General features: G+C 46.1%; 1 protein-coding gene across 7 annotated transcripts in view; it reads right to left on the bottom strand.

Annotated features, from left to right (window-relative positions):
- Window positions 1–11,149: 11,149 nt before the first annotated feature.
- Syne2 (spectrin repeat containing nuclear envelope protein 2) overlaps window positions 11,150–19,269 on the bottom strand; it is a 392,771-nt gene continuing 384,651 nt past the window's right edge. For 5 of the 7 annotated variants that reach the window (XM_045155524.1, XM_045155527.1, XM_045155525.1 and 2 more), the window contains 7 exons: window positions 18,933–19,135; window positions 17,362–17,562; window positions 15,946–16,074; window positions 14,507–14,698; window positions 13,693–13,779; window positions 12,769–12,818; window positions 11,150–12,264 (listed from right to left, as the gene is read on the bottom strand). In XM_045155524.1, coding sequence (XP_045011459.1) covers window positions 12,045–12,264; window positions 12,769–12,818; window positions 13,693–13,779; window positions 14,507–14,698; window positions 15,946–16,074; window positions 17,362–17,562; window positions 18,933–19,135 — 1,082 coding nt within the window. In that variant the 3' untranslated portion in view covers window positions 11,150–12,044. The remainder of the gene's footprint in view (window positions 12,265–12,768; window positions 12,819–13,692; window positions 13,780–14,506; window positions 14,699–15,945; window positions 16,075–17,361; window positions 17,563–18,932; window positions 19,136–19,269) is intronic. The other 2 variants (XM_045155526.1, XM_045155528.1) reach the window with 1 other exon arrangement.

Below are 19,269 nucleotides of genomic sequence, written 5' to 3'. Positions count from 1 at the left end.
ATGGTGGGAATGTGACTTGGACAGTGTTGCAATTAGATAGGAGAGAGAATGTGACATTCATAGGAAGTGGGCTAATCTTCCTGTATGACCCTAGAATCGACCTTTGAATGCTCTCTTTTGGACCATTTGATTGTAGGATTGAAAACCACAGTGACAATCAACTAATTTCACACACTTCCCTCACAGGCCTGTGAGGAGCCATGTCATGTTATTTCTTATTTGTCCAAGGCCAGCCGGTGGTCAGGCTGGGGTGTGTGCATGCACTCCCTTGCAGAGCTTATTGCTATGTGCAGACCCATCTCTCTCCACCTGCATTCATAGAGCTGTGTATTACTGGTGTGTGTGTGTGTGTCCACATTCAGAGGGAGATTTAAACCTCTCTCCTGGAATTGGATTGGGTCTCTGGAACACCAGTGTGTATGTGTTGCAGAAAGGCCTCCCATCTGCAGAAATGCAATTTATCTTGCAGTGTGGGTCACAGCACAGAGTTTCCCTCAGCCTCGTGAATACAGTTTCCATCTTGTGCAGAAGAGGTAGCGGTCATGACGGTACACGGGCCACCCAGAGACACAGGAGTGCCTTGGGCTGTGAGATATGAACAGTAAGCTATTTTGTGGAATTCGTGCATGTGTGCACGTGCACACACGCCCCACACACCCCCACACCCCCCTCAGCAACAAGTCCGTATTGTATGGATTGGATGGTCACTTGAACAAGACAGAGTTTCTGGACCCCTTCAAAAGAAAAATCTTTAAGGATAATTATTTATAGCAAAAAAAGAATTCTTTTATAGCCTTTGAATCTCCTAAAATATTTTCTTATCAGAACATTTATACAAGAGAAGTAGAAACTTAGTAAAAATATTAGTTCTTATTCCAAGTGGAATGAACATAAATAGGGCAAAAAGACAATTCCAAAGTGACAATTTTAATTCACATTTTAGAAGACGACGGTTTTAGGAACATAGCAAATACATAAAATGGGGACTGGCTATCCTTTGGAAATAAGCCATTAAATAGCCATGTTGATTTTCTTTCCATCAATGTTTTTAAAAGACACTTGGTAATAAGATATTCAGTACATTTTCTTTTTGAAAATAGGCTTACTTTGATCAGCACATCCTGTATTTGCTGAGTCCTTAGACTCCGTAATGTAATAATCACTAGGTAATTGAACATGATCAAGGTTACTTTCTGCAAGAGAGAACTTGAATGCTTCTTAATTTTGATATTGTGAAGTTTGTTAGAGTTGAGCTTAGCTGTCTCAGACACACTCGGCTGTCGCCTAGAGAACACGCAGATGCTGGGGCTCTGGAGCCATCTGACATGATTCCAAGTGGGGGGCTCGGGGCTATGGCTGCTGAGCGTCACAGCAGTGAGCACATGGGGCAGGAATGAGAGGTGGCCGGAGGTCAGCTCTCTTTCTCTCTGGCCAGCCAAGACCCTCCCACTATAAACAGAGGCCAGATGTGGGAGGCAAAGACAACAGCCTTGAAAAATTAATTTGCCACAAAAATTCTTGTACTTTATTTATTTTTTTTTTTTTTGAGGTAGGGTCTCACTCTAGCTCAGGCTGACCTAGAACTCACTCTCTAATCCCAGTATGGCCTTAAACTCACAGTGATCCTCCTATTTCTGCCGCTTGAGTGCTGGGATTAAAGGCATGCTGTATTTTTAAAAATATTTTATTTATTTATTTATTTATTTATTTGAGGGAGAAAGAGGGAAAGAGAGAGGGAGAGAGAGATTAGAATGGGCACACCAGGGCCTCCAGCCACTGCAAATGAACTCCAGACACATGTGCCACCTTGTGCATCTGGCTTTATGTAGGTACTGGGGAATTGAACCTGGGTCCTTTGGCTTTGCAGGCAATGCCTTAACTGCTAAGCTATCTCTCAAGCTCTTAGTTGTATTTTGTTTTTTTAAAGAGACTCCTTGATAAGAAGGAAAAAAAAAAAAAAACTAGAGTGAGTTCCAAGTCACTGGCTAATTAGTACAGTGTGGAGTGAAGGATTTTTGGTTTGAACTCAGGTGACATCCCTCTGTGCCAAGACCTGATATAAATGCTTGTTCCAATGGCCATTAGTTGGATTTTTCTTGAGAAAAGGTCTCATTCTGTAGTCTAGGCTGGCCTTGAACTTTTGCTTCTTCAGCCTCAGCCTCCGAGGTACTGAGATTACAAGTGTATGCTGCTGTACCCGGCCTTAGTAGATTTTCTTTTTCTTTTCATAAATTCTCCCCCTGCCTCTTGGGCTACTTTTTTCACTGTATTTGCATTTAGCTTGGGAGGTGGTGATCCTCTGGGAGGGGGTCATTTCTTTTTGGCTCATGTGTCACCTGGGTATGCTAGGGACAGAGATTAGCCCAATGTTGTAGTCAGGTTCACATTGCTGGTAGAAATCACCTGACCAAGAGCAGCTTTTGGGAAAAAAAGATTTATTTTGGCTTACAGATTGGAGGAGAAGCTCCATGATGGCAGGGAAAACAATGGCTTGAGCAGAGGGTGGAATAACCCTGTGGCCAACATAAGGTGGACAATAGCAACAGGAGTGTGTGCCAAATACTGGCAAGGGGAAACTGGCTATAACACCCATAAGCCTGCCCCCAACAATACACTGCTTCCAAGAGGCATTAATTCCCAAATCTCCATCAGCTGGGAACCTGGCATTCAGAAAGTCCATGGGGGACACCTGAATCAAACCACCACATTCTGCTCCTTGCCTCCATAAACTGATAACCATTCATGATATAAAATCCAATGCATTCGGTCCAACTTTAAAAGTCCCCATATCGTTTTTTTAATTAATCCTAATGATGTTCAAACATCCCCATAATCCAAGGTCTTTTAACTGAGCCATAATACAAAAAATAAATCCCCCAAAACGTATAATGGCACTATATAAACACACTGCAAATGATGGCATTGGGCACAGGAAGGAAATATTCAACCAATACAAGATTTAAATGGGGCAAACATCAAAGTCTGTAGCTCCAAGCCCAACAACTCTAGCCAGTGACAAGTTTCCAAGCCCAACAACAAGTCTCTGGAGCAATAAGTGTTCCAATTCTACCTTTACAGCTAGGCTACTCAAAATCCTAGAAAACATCATCCAGGGTCAGCAGCTCTCCTTGGCAGCCATCTCGTGGTCCCGGCATCTCCACTGGGTCTCCCCTGCAACCCACTGTCCATCCTCACAGCTCCATCTGGTCTCCTGCTTCACACTGCCCATGGCCATTTCCAAAACACAAGACCGTGTTACAAATTCAATGACCCTCTGTTTCCTGCATTTCTTATACTCCACAATTTTGGAGTGCCACTTTGATAATCCAGGGTAGAATAAAGCAGACTTTGAAGAACAGGACAGTCCTTGAGCATTTAGGCCCCTTCAAAAGAGTCTATATTCTTCCTGTTGCTCCAATACAGGTCAGAGCTGGCCCAATCTCAAAGGTTGTAATCTCATATAATTGCTGCTGGAGGGGCAGAAGTTTTGGCCCAAAGATCTAATCTTTCTGTGTCATATCCCTCTGCTCATACCAGTCCATTTCTATGCAATGCAACCCTGCACAAATTCTCAGGAGATGGGCATAACAGCAAGCCTCTCACACAAACTGCTTCTAGCCCCATCCAGGCAAAGCTCTTTCAGTCCATAGTTCTTATTGCATTCAGTCTTTCAACTGTGACTAGAATAGTCCATCAAGCTGTACTTACAGCACTACAAGGTGTCTCGTAGGCCAAGATTTCAAATCCTTCCACATTTCTTTTGAAAATCGACTCTGAAAGGCTAAAGCCACACATTCAGGTATCTAGCAGCAATCCTACTCCTTGGTACCAACTTTACTGTTACAGTAAAATTCACACTGCTGGCAGAAATCACCCAAGAGCAGCTTTGGGGGGACAAAGTGATGGCATGAACAGAGGGAGGACATCACCCTGTGGCCACCATAAGGTGGACAATAGCAACAGGAGAGTGTGTCACTGGCTATAACACCCATAAGCCTGTCCCCAGCAATATACCGCCTTCAGGAGGCATTAATTTCCAAATCTCCATCAGTTGGGAACACCTAAAGTTATGGGGGTCACCTGAATCAAACCACCACATCCAACCTGAGGTTCCTTAGGTGCAGGCCTATTTTTGGCAAGGGTCTGGGGTGGATAGGAAGCTGCCATCATATGACCTGTATTCTGTACTTTAAAGATGCTTGTTGCTTTGAGCATCTTAGGGCCCTTTGCCCCTTTCTAATGAAGTGCCCATCTGCTCCAAACATGTCCTTTAGGAGTGATGTGATATTTCTGTGTGTAAGTGTGCACTACTTTTCTGTGTTGAGCAAATCCTCAATGCTAAAGGTTAGTCACACCTCTTTAAGGAAGAAGCAGTTTTCTTTAAAGGCCTTCTTTTTGGTGGTACCCATACCTTCAAATACTTGGTTTCCTTTAGAAAAATTGAGAAGTTTCTTTTTTCTTTTTTTTTATCTCAATTTTTTAAAACATTTTCCACGATTATAAATAATATCCCATGGTATCTTCCTCCCCCACACTTTCCCCTTTGAAATTCCATTCTCCATCATATCCCCTCCCCATCTCAATCATTCTACTTACATATATACAATACCAACCTATTAAGTACCCTCCTTCCTTCCTTTCTCTTCCCTTTATATCTCCTTTCTTAACTTACTGGCCTCTGCTACTGAGTTTTTTCCTTCTCACACAGAAGCCCAATCATCTGCAGCTAGGGAGTTTCTTATAGCTAAGTGTTTTCAAATTCAGGTTTGTTTTTTTAAAGGTGTTAACAGCATGAATAGGGTCTGACAGCTGTAAATGGGAACTAGAACAAAGAAAAACCGTTTATTTGTTTTTGATATATTACACTGTATATATTCCAGAGTAGTGAGCCTCAGCTCTGCCTTAGACTGGTATGGCAAGATTCCTTTCCTCTGTTTTAATCTGTAAGTGATCTTTAGTAAGAGAAATTGCTTTAAATGAGTGAGATTTGGGCTAAACTCCAAAATCATGAATGCTTAATATGAGGCCATAGAGACAAATTTTAGTAAAATGATTACTGTAGACTATCCTTAAGACAGAGAATTCTCTCAGATTCTTGGGCACGAGCTGGCTGTCCCTAAGGAGGGCTGGCATGGGCAGTCCTAGCAGAACCTTGCAGTGACTTTTCACAGTGGGTGTGTTCTAACCAAATCTACCTGTGCTCACTGTGTGTATCCTGTCACTCACTGGGACTGAGGATTAACCTCAAACTCGGGAGAGCTCTTTCTTGGAAAATTGAGGTAACAACACAAGACAGATATTAAATCTGGGGAGCCTGAACCATATCAAAAACAAAACTGCCAAACCCAAGCTTTGCAGAGAGACACTCTAGATGGATTACTTCACCTGCTAACTCAGCTGGAAGGCTGGTTGTTTTGGAACTGAACAAGAAAACAAATATGTGCGTGTGTGTGCATGTGTGTGTGTGTATAAGTTGAAGCATTTCTAGAATTTTCTAGCATGTAAAAATAGGACTTCGATCCTGTCTACATCTTCTTGCATAGGTTGATACTTTTTTCAAAGTCAAGGTAAACCTTTGGTTTCTAGCTCTATTTTGAAACAAAGTGCTTTTGTTTAATAATTCTTATTTTTAATTGTATTCTTTTTATTTATTTACGAGGAGAGAAAGAGAATTTGCAAAAGGGAGTGAGAGAGAGAGAGAGAGAGAGGGAAAAAGAGGTTGAGCATGCTGGGGCCTCTAGCCACTGCAAATGAACTCCAGATGCATATGCAATATGCATCTGGCTTTTGGGGGTCCTGGGGAATCAAACCTGCTTGTTAGGCTTTGCAGGCAGGCAAGAGCCTTAACCATTAAGCCATTTCCCCACCCACCCCTTTATTTGATAATTCTTTTTTGGCTTTTTGTTTTTGTGGTTTTTCAAGATAGGGTTTCACTCTAGCCCAGGCTGACCTGGATTCCGCTAGGTAGTCTCAGGGTGGCCTCGAATTTAGAGCGATCCTCCCACTTCTGCCCCCTGAGTGGTGGGATTAAAGGCATGTGCCACCATGCCCGGTGCTTGTTTGTTTTTTTGAGGTAGGGTCTCACTCTAGCTCAGGCTGACCTGGAATTCACTATGGAGTCTCAGGGTGGCCTTGAACTCATGGCGATCCTCCTACTTCTCCCTCCCAAGTGCTGGGATTAAAGGCGTGTGCCACCATGCCCAGCACTTTAATATTTAATAATTCTTAATACATTTCTTTATGCTGCTAAGAAATCTTTTTTTAAATGGGCATGCCAGGGCCTCTAGCCACCACAAATGAACTCCAGATGCATGCACCACCCTGTGCATCTGGCTTACATGGGTCCTGGGGAATTGAACCTGTGTCCTTTGGCTTTGCAGGCAAACACCTTAACCACTAAGCCATCTCTTCAGCCCTAGGAAATCTTCTTAAAAGCACAGTGAAGGTTATATAAATGATGAAAATGTATTAGCTAATACTTAAAGTATTATTTGTGGAACACTTGCTATGTGCCAGATCGTTCACAGTGCATCACACTTTTCATCGAATCTTTGTAATGCTCAGTGTAGCTTTATCCTAATTTTCCAGCTGTGGAAGCTAGAAGACCAAGAAACTTACTGAAGGTCACACAGATCAAGCGAGGGTTCTGAACACAGTGCTGAAAGTGATCAAGCACTTCAACAGTTGAAACAATATTGAAGGATTGGGTGTGCAGGTTCAGTGGCAAGAGTTCCTGTCTAACATGGGTTCAATCCCTAGCAGTGAGAAAAAAATAGTGTTAATTTTTTTTTTTGTTCTCCACCACTGAGTTACTTCCCCAGCATAAGAGAAATATTTTTCATATATATATATATATTTGAGGTAGAGTCTCCTGCTCGTCTAGACTGACCTGTAATTCACTGTGGAACACCAGGCTGGCCTCAGATTCACAGGGAGTCTCCTATTTCAGCCTCCCGAGGGCTGGGACTAAATGAGTGAACCACTATACCCAACTAAGAAAAAAATATATATTTTAAAACTCAGGTCCACTTATCAAATTCTATCTGTTGAGGCTTAAATAGAGCCTACCTGTAAAACCCCACATACCTAACCAGGACACCTCTGTAGATCTCAAATAGCTTACAAACACAGACGTTCAAGCCTATCTTTTATATATGTGCAGATTAAAGTCCAGAGGGCCCAGCTGACTTGTTCAAGGTCAGAAATCTACTAAGCAAAGGTTGGATGGGGTTCAAGTCGATTGCCTGGCCGGCCTTGCTGCTGCACGCGAGTCGGTTTTGGTCATGGGGGCCATGTGCTATCTTTTCAACCCACCTTTTCGGCTTGCAGGGTTCTGCACCAACTTTGCAGGCCAGAAACAAGGATGGGCAAGAAAACTGGAACGAATCACTTTATTTCTATCCTCCCTTCTTGGGTTTTTAAGCCAGTGGGTAATGCTGTCACCTCCATATATGGCTTTCTTCAGCTGCACCGCACTTGAAACTCACCCCTGTAAAAACCCTTGTCTCTTAAGCGCTGATGCTTCCCTGTGAAGTCTGGTGTACTGCAGTGTGAAAATACATGGATCTGCGCTCCAGAGCCTCTCAAACCCCCTGCAATGCCTGGGCTCCAGCAGCAGCTCTAGGTTTCTGCTTTGTCTCTGTATAAATGGTCTTCATCTTTATCAGTCAGGGTTCTTAACTTAAGGTTCCTGTTCCCTTGTAGGGCCAGCCAGTTACTCGACCATGGGTTTTCTCTATGTGATGGGCAAAAGTTTACCAGCCCAGTACAGTGCCTGGTAACTATACTGTTAATATTCATTTTATTTTCCTGTGATCCTAAATGCCATGAATATTTGGCCTACATCTTCATTATTTAATGGTCTTGTGTATTTTCTAGCCTGATGGTTGGGCATAATTTGCCACCTTTTTTTTTTCCCAGATGGATGACTTATATCATTGGACTAATTTGTTGACTACAAGTTTTAAAATGTAGGCCTTTTTTTTTACACCCCACCCCCACCCCAAGGTAGAGTCTCACTCTAGTCCAGGCTGACCTGGAACAAACTCTGTCGTCCCAGGCTGGCCTTAAAACTCATAGCAGTTCTCCTACCTCTGCCTCCCAAGTGTTGGGATTAAAAGTGTGTGCCGCCACACTTGGCAAAATGTAGGCCTTTTTAAGGAAATGAATGTTTTTTCACCACCAGGTGTGGTGACTCATATGTGTTATTTCAGCTCACACATGCACTTCCCACTGGGGAAGCTGAGGCAGGAGGGTAACTGCAAGTTTGATGCTGGCCTGGGTTATGGGGTGAGACTGTAATAAAAAGCCAAAAACAAACAAACAAACAAAAAAAAACAAAAAAACAAGAAAAAGAAATGAATGTTTGGCATCATGTGAAAGTGACGATCCTTGCTTTCCATTGCTCCGGACAGTACTTTTTCCTATGTCCCTTTCATGTCTATGAAATTTAATGTGACAGAAATAAAGTGTTTTTCATAATTTTGGTTTAAAACTGTATTTGTTGGGAGCTGAGCATAAGAACTTACAGTAACTGGGTTAAACTGTCTGATTTCTCTCTTGTGACTTCTATTGAGGTTTGGGTTGTCTGGGAATTTGTCGTGGGCTCTGGATAGTCTTCCCAGGAAAACCTGAGCACAAACTCTTGCATTGCATTTCAAAAGTGCTGACCCCGCCTTATCCTGAGGGTCCCTAGACAGGAATAATTTAGTCTTTAATCGCTCATGACTTATGACATCAGGAACTGTGTGTATGAGTAAAACATGGCTCATAAAATGTAAAAGTTCTGGTATGCCATGAATCAATTCTTTGGGAAAATTTTCTATAATTATCTCATCTAAGCCCACTCACATTACACCTCTGGCAGATGGGGGTAAAAAGTCATTTATACAGAAGGTATGTGCCAGTAGTCATTTGAACTTTCCCCCTGTAAGTGGGAAAGGAAAGATGCAAACATTTCTGTCACCCTGATGGTGTAAACCATGAATGATCTTAACAAGTGTTTTGGGAAAGCTGAGTTGAGGAAGGCAGCCATGGCATTCCTGGGGGCGGGAATGTGGGGGGGAGTGCATCATAAACTCAAGACCCAGAGGCCTTTATCTTGAGGAAATGTCTACAAACAATGCACATAACTAGGCTTTAAAGTGCAACTGACACCCTGACTTACCTGGGTCTCCCTTCCTTCCGGACAGAAAAGGCCTCTGGAAGACTCACCTTTGGAATAGATGATGCCTAGGGAGACAGAGAGTCTGCTCTTTGCCTCAGGTGATGATGGAGTAGGGAATCCTCCCAGCGATTTAGTGGCTTAAGGAAAAAGTTATCCACATTTTCACTTAAAATTTCTCTTAGATTATTGTAATGTACAAAAGAGATGACTTTAATGAGTGAAATTAATTTGTAGTTATGCACTAAAATCTATCCTTTACTCCCTCTCAATTTCATAATTTGGTAACTGAGGGTAAGGTGGAGATAGATTCTTTTCAAATGATCCCTGATAAGCTGTTGTAACTGCCTCGGTCTTGTGACTATTGGACCATGAGAGGTCCCAGGGTTCAAATACACGGATGGGTTTCATTGGCCTGTTCCAGGAGTGTGCTGAGATGGTAGGCCAGTCAGTCCCCTCCAGGTACTGGGGATGCAGGTGAGGAACTGGGTCAGTAATGTGGATCAAGGTAGGAGAAATGCCGAATTTGACCGTCCCCGTTTTGGTGGAAGGTAGACCATGGTGATAGGAATGTACGTGAGATCCCAGGCTTTGCCTCTGATATTTGTTGGGCATTCCCATGAACTGTCACAGGCTGAGTATCCATCATTCAAAAATCCCAAATGCTTCGAAACACACACACACACACACACACACACACATATACACATATATATGTATATGTATGTATGTATATTTTCAGACAGTGTCTTGCTACAATCCAGTCTGGTCTCACCTTCCAAGCCTCCTGCTTCAGCCTCCTGATTGCTTAGTGTCAACACATCTCGTCCCAAAACTTTTTATTTTTTATTTTCACAGTTTTTATCAACATTTTCCATACCCAAAACTTTTTAGAGTATCAAAATGACACAACTGGGAAGTTTTATACCATGAACCTTTGTCATGTGAATTTCTTGTTCAGACTTGAGTTCCATCCCCTACATATACCATCATGTACGTAAATAGTCCCGAGATCAAAAAAAAGTCTCCAATCTGAAGCACAAATATTCCTGAGCACTTTGAATGAGAGGGGCAACCTGTAACTAATTCCAGAAAGAGCTGGGACTACCAAACACTGGCTGAGAGAGTCCTTCCTCTGTGCTCCCCTTCTTTGTAGCACTGTCCCACGATGTCATAAATAGTCCCCGAGGGTCACACGCTGAATCATTTACACACAGGAAAGGGTCCTCGCTCCGGGTAGGTTGGGGGTTCCTAGATCTCATAAGTATTCTTGCACTAATTAAGTGGAATATGAAACTAGGACCCCCCCCCCCAAAGAAACGTGTTTAGTATGTGTGTGTGTGTAGATGCACTCTATGTACACGTGAGCCCCGAAGACAATGTTGGGCATCTCTGTTGGTCTTCCATCTTACTTCCCTGAGACAGAGTCTCTCATTGACCCTGAAGCGTCCTGCTTTTCACTTAGATTGGCTGACCAGGGAACCCCAGGGAACCTTCAGCTCTGCCTCCTTCAGTGCTGGGGTTACTGGAATGCATGGCCATGCCTGTTTTGTGCGTGTGCTGGGGACTGAATTCAAGTCCCATGCTTACACAGAAAGTGCCCTTTCCCACTGAGCCATCTCCCCAGCCACCCCCAAAGTATTATTTAATAATTTTTTATGAAAAAGAGACAGAGAGAGAGAGAGAGAGAGAGAGAGAGAGAGAGCGTGAGTGTGCAAGAAACTTGGCATGCCAGGGCCTCCAGCCACTGCAAATGACCTCCAGATGTGTGCGCCACCTTGTGTGCATGTACAACCCTGTGCACTTGCATCATCTTGTGCATCTGGCTCATGTGGGATCTGGAGAGTCAAACATGGATCCTTAGGCTTCACAGGCAAGTGTCTTAACCGCTAAGCTCTCTCTCCAAAGTATACTTTAAAATGCTTTTTGTTCTATGAAAGCCTAAGTGTGCTGCTGACCTGCTTCTAACAGAATCCAGGATAAGAGTTTGCCAATTTTTTTTCTTTTTAATGAGAAACATCTGAGTTGCACATACCACAAACAGCTTCAAGTTTCTGTACCAAACCCTGGTGGCCAAACAGTTCAACCAGACCTGAAACATCTCTTTAAGTGTGAAAAAATCTTATAAAATTAACTTACAAAAACATCCCCATCAAGTCTGTAGTTTGGCATTTACTGTACATTAGTCAAAAGCTTGAGCTAAAATCCTTTTTTTTTTTTAAATGAAAAAATCAAAAGTTTACATTATTCATACAGATTCAGCGTTGTTAAAAAATATGCACAAATACCCACATCCATGCAATAAAATTTCTTTAAAAATGTAAAGCAATATAAAAGAGCTGACCTAGGTACTGAACAGAACATTTGGTTTGTAACTGGGAGCTCAGCTAGCTAGCTGACCAGAGGAAAACTCATTCTAGACGGCCAAATGTCTGTCTTGCTCCATCAGCTCGGGGTGTGAGTGAGTTTCCGAACCGTTTCTAAGGTGGGACTCCTCTTGCGTCTCAGTATATGTGCTGAACACCACTGCTGGTGGACAGTGTTGTCGACATGGCAATAACGCTGTTTCACAATTAAGTCAGAATTCACAAAGTGCGTGGCTCTTCAGGAAGCTCCCCTTCCCAGAGTTCTTTCAACCAGTCTGCTAGCTTTGTCTAGAGGCGAGGCAGTGGCTGTACCTGCTTCCTGTTCCCACAGGAAGAACTTCTTTTGAGAGTTGTCCTGGGCCCCTGGAGTCCATCTGGACAAGGACCCGAGGGAGGTCATCTGTGGTAGGCCCCTGGACCTTGTCAAGGCCAAGAGTCGCTCACAGATGGGGTGTGGCACCGCGAGCTGGGCACTCGTGATCACGGGGCTGGTGGCATGGGGCTGACAGAGCCGTCTAGGTGGGGGGCGGACCGTTGGTGTATCGCAGCATGGGGTAGAAGGAGCGGGCGAAGTTGTTGGCCTGGGTACAGCTGTAGTCCTCTTCGGAGGAGGGCAGCAGGCAGGCCAGGAGTAGCAGCAGGAGCAGGAGCAGCTGGAGGGGCAACGCTGCCCTGAACACCCGTGAGAGGAAGGAGCGCCGGGGCCGGGGCTGCGAGCTGCCAGTGCTGGGCGCCCTGCCAACAGACGGGGTGGAGAGCCCATCAGGAGGGTTTAGAGGCCACACTCACCCACATATGACCTGGCCATTGGCTATGGCAAGAAAGCAATCAGGATTCTGGAGCTGGAGAGGTGGCTAGGCGGGTAAGGCGCTTGCCTGTGAAACCAAAGGACCCAGGCTCGATTCCCTAGGACCCACGTAAGCCAGATAGATGCACAAGGGAGGGTGTGTGCGTCTGGAGTTCATTTGTAGCAGCTGGAGGCCCTGGAGCATCCACGCTCTCTCTTTCAAATAAGTAAAAATATTAAAAAATGTATTTATATATAAGAAATCCAGGAATGTGGGTGCCTCAGATTCGAATGGTGCTGAAAGTTGGGGTTCACGTTTGGAAGAGGAGCCCCCACCTTTCCCAGGTGAAAGACAAGAGACCCTCATAGCAGGGGCAAGGCTGATGTAATAATACTGGGACACGGTGCGGGGGGGGGGGGAGCGGTTACTGTGGTGACTATAACGCCATTACCTGCTGTCTGTCTCGTTCTCATCGTCTGTAGTTCTCTCTGCTCCAAACTGCTGCAAGAAAGAAGCCAGGGATGAAACGTGCCCTTCCCCAGGTTAGCTGCCCACCTGCCGCACTTCTGGGATTAGAGTTACACGTGTGTGATAAGGTAGGAAACAACTGGGTTTGTTCAACCACCAGGTGTTTCCTATCCCAGTTTGTTGATCTGAATTAATTGAGAAACCAGGAAATCCCTTTAATAGAGGTCCTCATTTTCACAAGTACCTGACAAGAGAAAGCCTTTTTTATTTTTATTTATTTGCCAGAGAAAGAGAGAACAGGGCCTCCAGCCACTGCAAATGAACTCCAGATGCATGTACCCCCCTTGTGCATCTGGCTGACGTAAGTCCTAGGGAATCCAACCTGGGTCCTTGGGCTTTACAGGCAAACGCCCTAACCGCTAAGCCATCCCTCCAGCCCTCTTTTTTGTTTTTTTGAGGTAGGGTCTCGCTCTAGCTGAGGCGGACCTGGAATTCACTATGAAGTCTCAGGGTGGCTTTGCATCTTTCTACCTCTGCCTCCCGAGTGCTGCTGGGATTAAAGGCATGCACCACCTCACCCGGCTCCTAGTCAAGTCTTTGTTTGTTTGTTTTTTCAAGGTAGGATTTCACTCTGGCCCAGGCTGGCCTGGACTTCACTATGGAGTCTCAGGGTGGCCTCGAACTCATGGCAATCCTCCTACCTCTGGCCTCCCAAGTGCTGGGATTAAAGGCGTGTGCCACCACACCTGGCTCCGAGTTAAGTCTTTAAAGAACATTTATTTCTGGAGTAAGAGTCTCCCTTGATCCACAGGTTGAAGAACAGGGTCTTGGAGTCCCAAGTTTCCTTCCATCTTAGTGACTTTTACAAGTACCCCGTGTGAATATCATAGAAAGCAATGGTTCTCACCTTCATATGGGCCACTGGCCTGGAGGCTACTAGAGGCTGTTCCCCTGAGTCTTCGTCACTGAAGCTGAGCAGAGACGGATCTGGGTTCTGAAAGGCACACCCCCAACAGTTCAACAGAGGTTCTAGGTAGTCTCAGGAGAACAGAAACGTGTTTCATAGAGTCCAGGAGCAATTCACCTCTCCACTACCTTACATCTTTCTGGAAGGTGGGGATCTGACTGCTCCCTCCCTTGGACAAAAAGCAAATTAGTCATGGAAAGGCCAACCACCTGTACTAGTAGAAACCCATAACTCCACTGCACAGTGAGCTCGGCACACGTCAGTGATGGGCTGTGGGGCTATCAAGATTAGCTAGCCTGAGAGTACGGGAGGAAATGCCAGCTCTGGAATGAAGGGTCCCCGCCCAGCTGAGGGAAGCCTCAGTCTGGAATTGCCTTTGTTCTGCATTGCCTTGCATTTACAAGAGTAGAAAGGCAAGAGTGGTCAGGGGAGGGACAGGACAGTGAAGAGAACGTGAACTGTGTCATGAGAAGGCTCGCACAGAGGGGAGGCAGAAATGACAGGACAGTTCAACTTGTTCTGCATCACCCCAACATAGTAAATCAGTAGGTACTCTTATAACCTCTCTTCTTCAAAAGACAGAATACATTAGAAAGCTTATGTGACTCATTTTGTAGAGCTGCACAGAAAAGGTCCACACAGGCCACCTGCCCCTTGCTTCACAGTCCCTTCTGTCACAGCAAGGCTGGGACTCTGTCTTCCTGTTTGCCACTACTGTGACCTCTCGACCCAGAAAAGCCTCAAGTGGACTCACCTGGCTGCCCTGCAAGGCCCTCAAGTCTTGAGCCACTTGCTCACGTAACTGCTTGAGTTTCTTCTCGATCACGTGGACCTTCTCTTCAGCCTCGATGTAGTCTTCCCCATGCCCCTTAACGAGAAGGCTGGAGGAAATCTCCTTCAAGGAGGTGACCTGGGGCTGGTGGTCCACCAGCTCCTTTTCCAGTTGCTGGAAGTTAAAAAAAAAAAAAAAAAAGTGTGTGTGTGGGGTGTCAAACAATTGTCCAGAGGGAAGTTAGTGTGGCTGGATGGGGCCTTCTTAGTTCTGAGATGAATGCTGCATGCCACTCCACTCCAGAACCTTCCATGGCCCAGTGCTGCCATGATCAATGTGGCCCTGTTCAGAAAGGAAACAGGATGCTCCCCACCTGAAGATAATAACGATGGTGGAAGAATCAGAGGAAAGAGGCGAGGGGTGGTGTGGGGAGAGCAGTCCTCCTCCACTAGGGGACGCCAAGAAGCAGTGGCTTAAGCATTCTGCCTAGCCTTTCAGAGGACAGTCAGGCCTCACCTTTAACTGTCAAGGGCAGCTACCTTGCTGGACAATATAGGAGCCATAAGACACATGTGAATGTTTCAATTTAAATCATAATGGGAAGTTTGGTTTCGGTCGGTCATATTTCAAGTACTTAATAGCTACCTGTGGTTTGTGGCTGTCCTACTGGACAGTGCAGAGACAAAACAATCATCCCGTCACTGCAGAAAGTTTTAATGGGCACTGCCTTGTAGGAAGCAAAGCTTTATAAAGGTTTCAGTGTGATTTTTTTCTTTTTTTCTTTTTGAAAGCAATGGATGGTCCAGCAATTTAAAAATACTGAAAATCAACTCATATAAATTTAGGAACAAAAACGTCACCCTGAATACAAATGTGAATATACAGGTCTTGCCTTGGCTGCCTAGCGAGATAAATAGATGCGAACAAAACTTGCTTCCAGGAGTAAGATGTTTCTATTGTGACTGCAGAAAACATGTAGCACATACCCTAACCCCAGCCCGTAAAGGATCAGTATAGTTGGTCCTCTGTATCTTGCATCCACAGGTCAGAAATATTCAGGATGACAAATTCCAGCTGCTCTGAATGCAAAGACTTTGTGTTATTCTCTAGAAATAATGCTACAATGGCTGTTTCCACAGCAGATTTGGGTAGGCTGTATGCAAACATGTGCATTTTACCTAAGGGACCTGAGCATCCAAAAATATGCAGGGGGGGGGGTATGCAGGACTCTGGAGCTAATCTTTCACGGATAGCCGGGGATGACTGTACTCACAAGGGAAATTCACGAGGGAAAAGCACTTCAAGGCTTTGAGCATCCCAGGTTACCGTAAGCACCGACACCCCCACTTCCCGCAAGTACCCAGAACACTGGCGAAGCTGCTGAGAAGCCCACAGTGGCCAGAAGCCAGGAGGAGACTTACCATTAGTTCCCTCTGACACTTCAGGAGGGCCTGGCGGTCTGCTTCCGGGTGGGCGACGTGCGCCTTCCGCCTCCGGTTCTCAGCGCCCACTAGCCACAGGAGCAGGTCCTGACAGCACCGGTGGAAGTCCTTCAAAAACAATGTGCGTCAGAGCATCGCTCTTGGGCTGCTGCGGGGTGGCTTGCTGCTTCGGATGCACCACAGACACCCTTCTCATGTTAGCTACTGAGTACAAGAAGCAGATTTTGACGGCAAAGGAAAGAATGCGGGAAGGAGAGCGAGTGTGATTGGCAGAGGCCTGGTAGGCATCAGATGTAAACTGCTATAGAAAGGAGGGGTTTCAGGGCTTGCGGGGGGGGGAGGGTTGGCTTAGTGGTGAAGGTGCCTGCCTGCAAGGCCAAAGGACTCAGATTTGATTCCCCAGAATCCACATAAGCCAGCTGCACAAGGTGGCACATGCGTCTGGAGTTTGTTTGCAACGGTTGGAGGCCCTGGTGCCCCCATTCTCTCTCTCTTCCTCTTTCTCACTCTCTCAAATTAAAAAAAAAAAAAGTTTTACAAAAAAGAAATGAGGGGTTTCAGGTTGCTCCCACCGATTTCACATGCGAAGACCATACACGCTACTTGACCCATTTGCTGGAGTTGGTCGTTAAGGGACCAAAAGACAGGTGGTGGAGGGCTTGTGTTTCCGAGACCAGACTCACAGCTAACGTGTGCTGGGCACGCATGTGGGTCAGGCTCGGGGCAGCATCACCCACAACACCTTGGTTAGTTCTAAAACGGACCCTGGGAGTCAGGTATTCCAACGATTCCCATGTTTCAGATAGGAACACTAAGGTCTGGAAGGTTTAGCAATTTGTCCCAAACGTTCCAGCGCTCCTTTGTTCTGGGGCCAGCACTCTGGATCACTCCAAGTAAGGTATGGCAAAGGGGCTGGAGAGATGGTTTAGTGGTTAGGGCGCTTGCCTGTGAAGCCTAAGGACCCAGGTTCGATTCTCCAGGTCCCACGTAAGCCAGACTCACGTGGGGGGGGCGCATGCGTCTGGAGTTCATTAGCAGTGGCTAGAGGCCCTGGCATACCCATTCTCCCTCTTTCCCTCTTTCTTTCTCTCCCTCTCTCTGTAATAACTAAATAAAAATAAATCTTAAAAGGACAGCAAGGGGCAGTGTTCTCAACCTGTGGGCATGTTTGCAGCAATCCTTACTCCCAGGGTGGGCTGGGTCCTGGAAACAGGCCAGGAGATCTCCAGCGAGCCCTGGGTCGTCATTAGATGTTATGAGGGTGATTTTGTGGTCCCTAACTCAAGCCACATTTGGCTTCACTAAAGCCCCCTGAGGACAGTAAAAATATCTACTGGTCTCACCACACGGGCCTGGCTGCTACAGAGGACAGGGCCCTGGCCTGAGTCAGCATACCTGGCACTGCATGAGCGACTGTCGTAAGTCCCCTTTCCAGCTGTCCACCACGCCCTGGACTGCTTCCCAGCGCAGGCTCAGCTGACGGAGCCGGCTTTGGAGCTCTGAGGATTCGGCGCCCTCAGTGGGCAGAGACTCCTTGCTTCCCACGCTGACGGAGACCATTAAGGCCTTGTAGGCATCAAAGGCTTGTAAGATCTCCTGCCACAGAGGGAGAAGATCAGGTTAGGCATTCTGGCGCCAATGAAGAGGAGCTCATTTTGAACCTCCTGCTCTTCTACAAACTTCTCCAAGCTGTAGGCCCAAAGCTGACAGCACCCTCGCCTGTGAGTGGCTGGGAAGCATCAGGTGAGGGCACTGCCTTACAAGGTTTGCCAGCTTGGCCGGCTGCTTCCCGGCTGACAGGCTTGACCGGAGGCATGAAAAGACCCCGCGTAACCCCACAGCCTCCTATCTGCCGCTGGCTTAGCAGTGGAACAGATTAAAAGTCTTCCAGGCAAAGAAGATTAAAAGTCATTTCTGGAACAGATCAAAAGTCTTCCAGGTAAAGAAGAAGTAGCTTTTCTACATTCGTCCCATAGATATGCCGGGATGTCATTCCTCAGGGGGAGCGGCAGCCTCTTACATGTTAACGCACAGAGTGAAACACACAGGTATGAAGAGTACCTGGACACTAAGACCTCCGCCCTAGGTGTCAGGAGCTCAGGCTACTCCCTAAATGCCTCTCTGATGCTCCCTAGGCTGAGAGCCCTGGAGCTTGTGCCGATTACTGGGCGACAGGTCCTACGTGCATCCCATAGTAACCAGATCATCAGTTGGTGAGCCGGTCCTCCCCGCCCGGGCCCCTCCCAGGGAGGCTCCATCGTTAGTCTTGTGTGGCACTACTACAGATAGCTTTCGAGGGTGGCTTTATCCTGCCCGACAGTGGTCAGCAACACTTCCGTAAGAATCTAAAAGTCAGGTTTATGTCCAGCCCCGAGGATCTGAATCACATCTCCTGAGATGACTAATATACAAGAGCTAGACTCATCTAGGAGACACACCTCTTGGCCTGGCTATGAGGGAATTTCTAAACTGGGTTAAATGATATGGGAAGATTCACCCTAAATGTGGGTGGAGCCGTTCTGTGGGCTGGGGTGCAGGGTTGAATAAAAGGGAGAAAGCGAGCTGAGCAGCAGCATTCATCTGTTTCCTGACTAGGTGGCTCTTGTGCTAGTTGCCATAGGCACCTGCCACCTGACTTCCCCAACATGGTAGAGTGCATACATGAACTGTGGGCCAAAATAAACCCTCCTTTCCTCCCATCCATCCATAGCTTTTGTCAGGTATTTTGTCATAGTGAGAGAAGTAATTAATATATCCCTCTGCCCCAATACTGCTGTAGGCTTTGGGGTCATTTGTAGCTACTCTTCCATGTGAACACAGAAAGCTACATCTGGATTGTTTTGCCAGTGACAGAAATGAAATGGAAGAGACTAACTGACTTCTACGCCCTACCTGCAAGCTTCCCGTTGTACTAGGAACAGATCTGACGCGCTCGCCCCGCGCCATGATGCGCTTTGCCAACTCACCCGCAGTCGCTTTGCCTGGAGTGCCAGTTCCTGGATGTTGGAGGGAGGTGCTGCCGTCTTTAACGTTTCCAGCTCTGCTTCAGTTTTCTCCAGCCAACCACTGATGTCGCTTATGTCAGAGTTCAGCTGCTGCACATTTTGCTTCATTCTGAGTTTACTGTGAAGCTCTTGAGCTTGGATCAGCTCCCATCTGTCAAAGGCACCTGGAATCAAAAAGGCCACCCATTAAAACAAGCCATCATGCAGGGAGACCACTCTGCTTGCAGCTCTCAGGGTTCGGGGTGGTGAAAGTGAGGAGAGGATCCTCTGTGGGAGGAGCTGGCCTGAGGCATTTTCG

The sequence above is a fragment of the Jaculus jaculus genome, chromosome 7, assembly GCF_020740685.1.
Source record: "Jaculus jaculus isolate mJacJac1 chromosome 7, mJacJac1.mat.Y.cur, whole genome shotgun sequence".
NCBI lineage: Eukaryota > Metazoa > Chordata > Mammalia > Rodentia > Dipodidae > Jaculus > Jaculus jaculus.
This window is presented reverse-complemented; position numbering and strand designations above follow the sequence as displayed.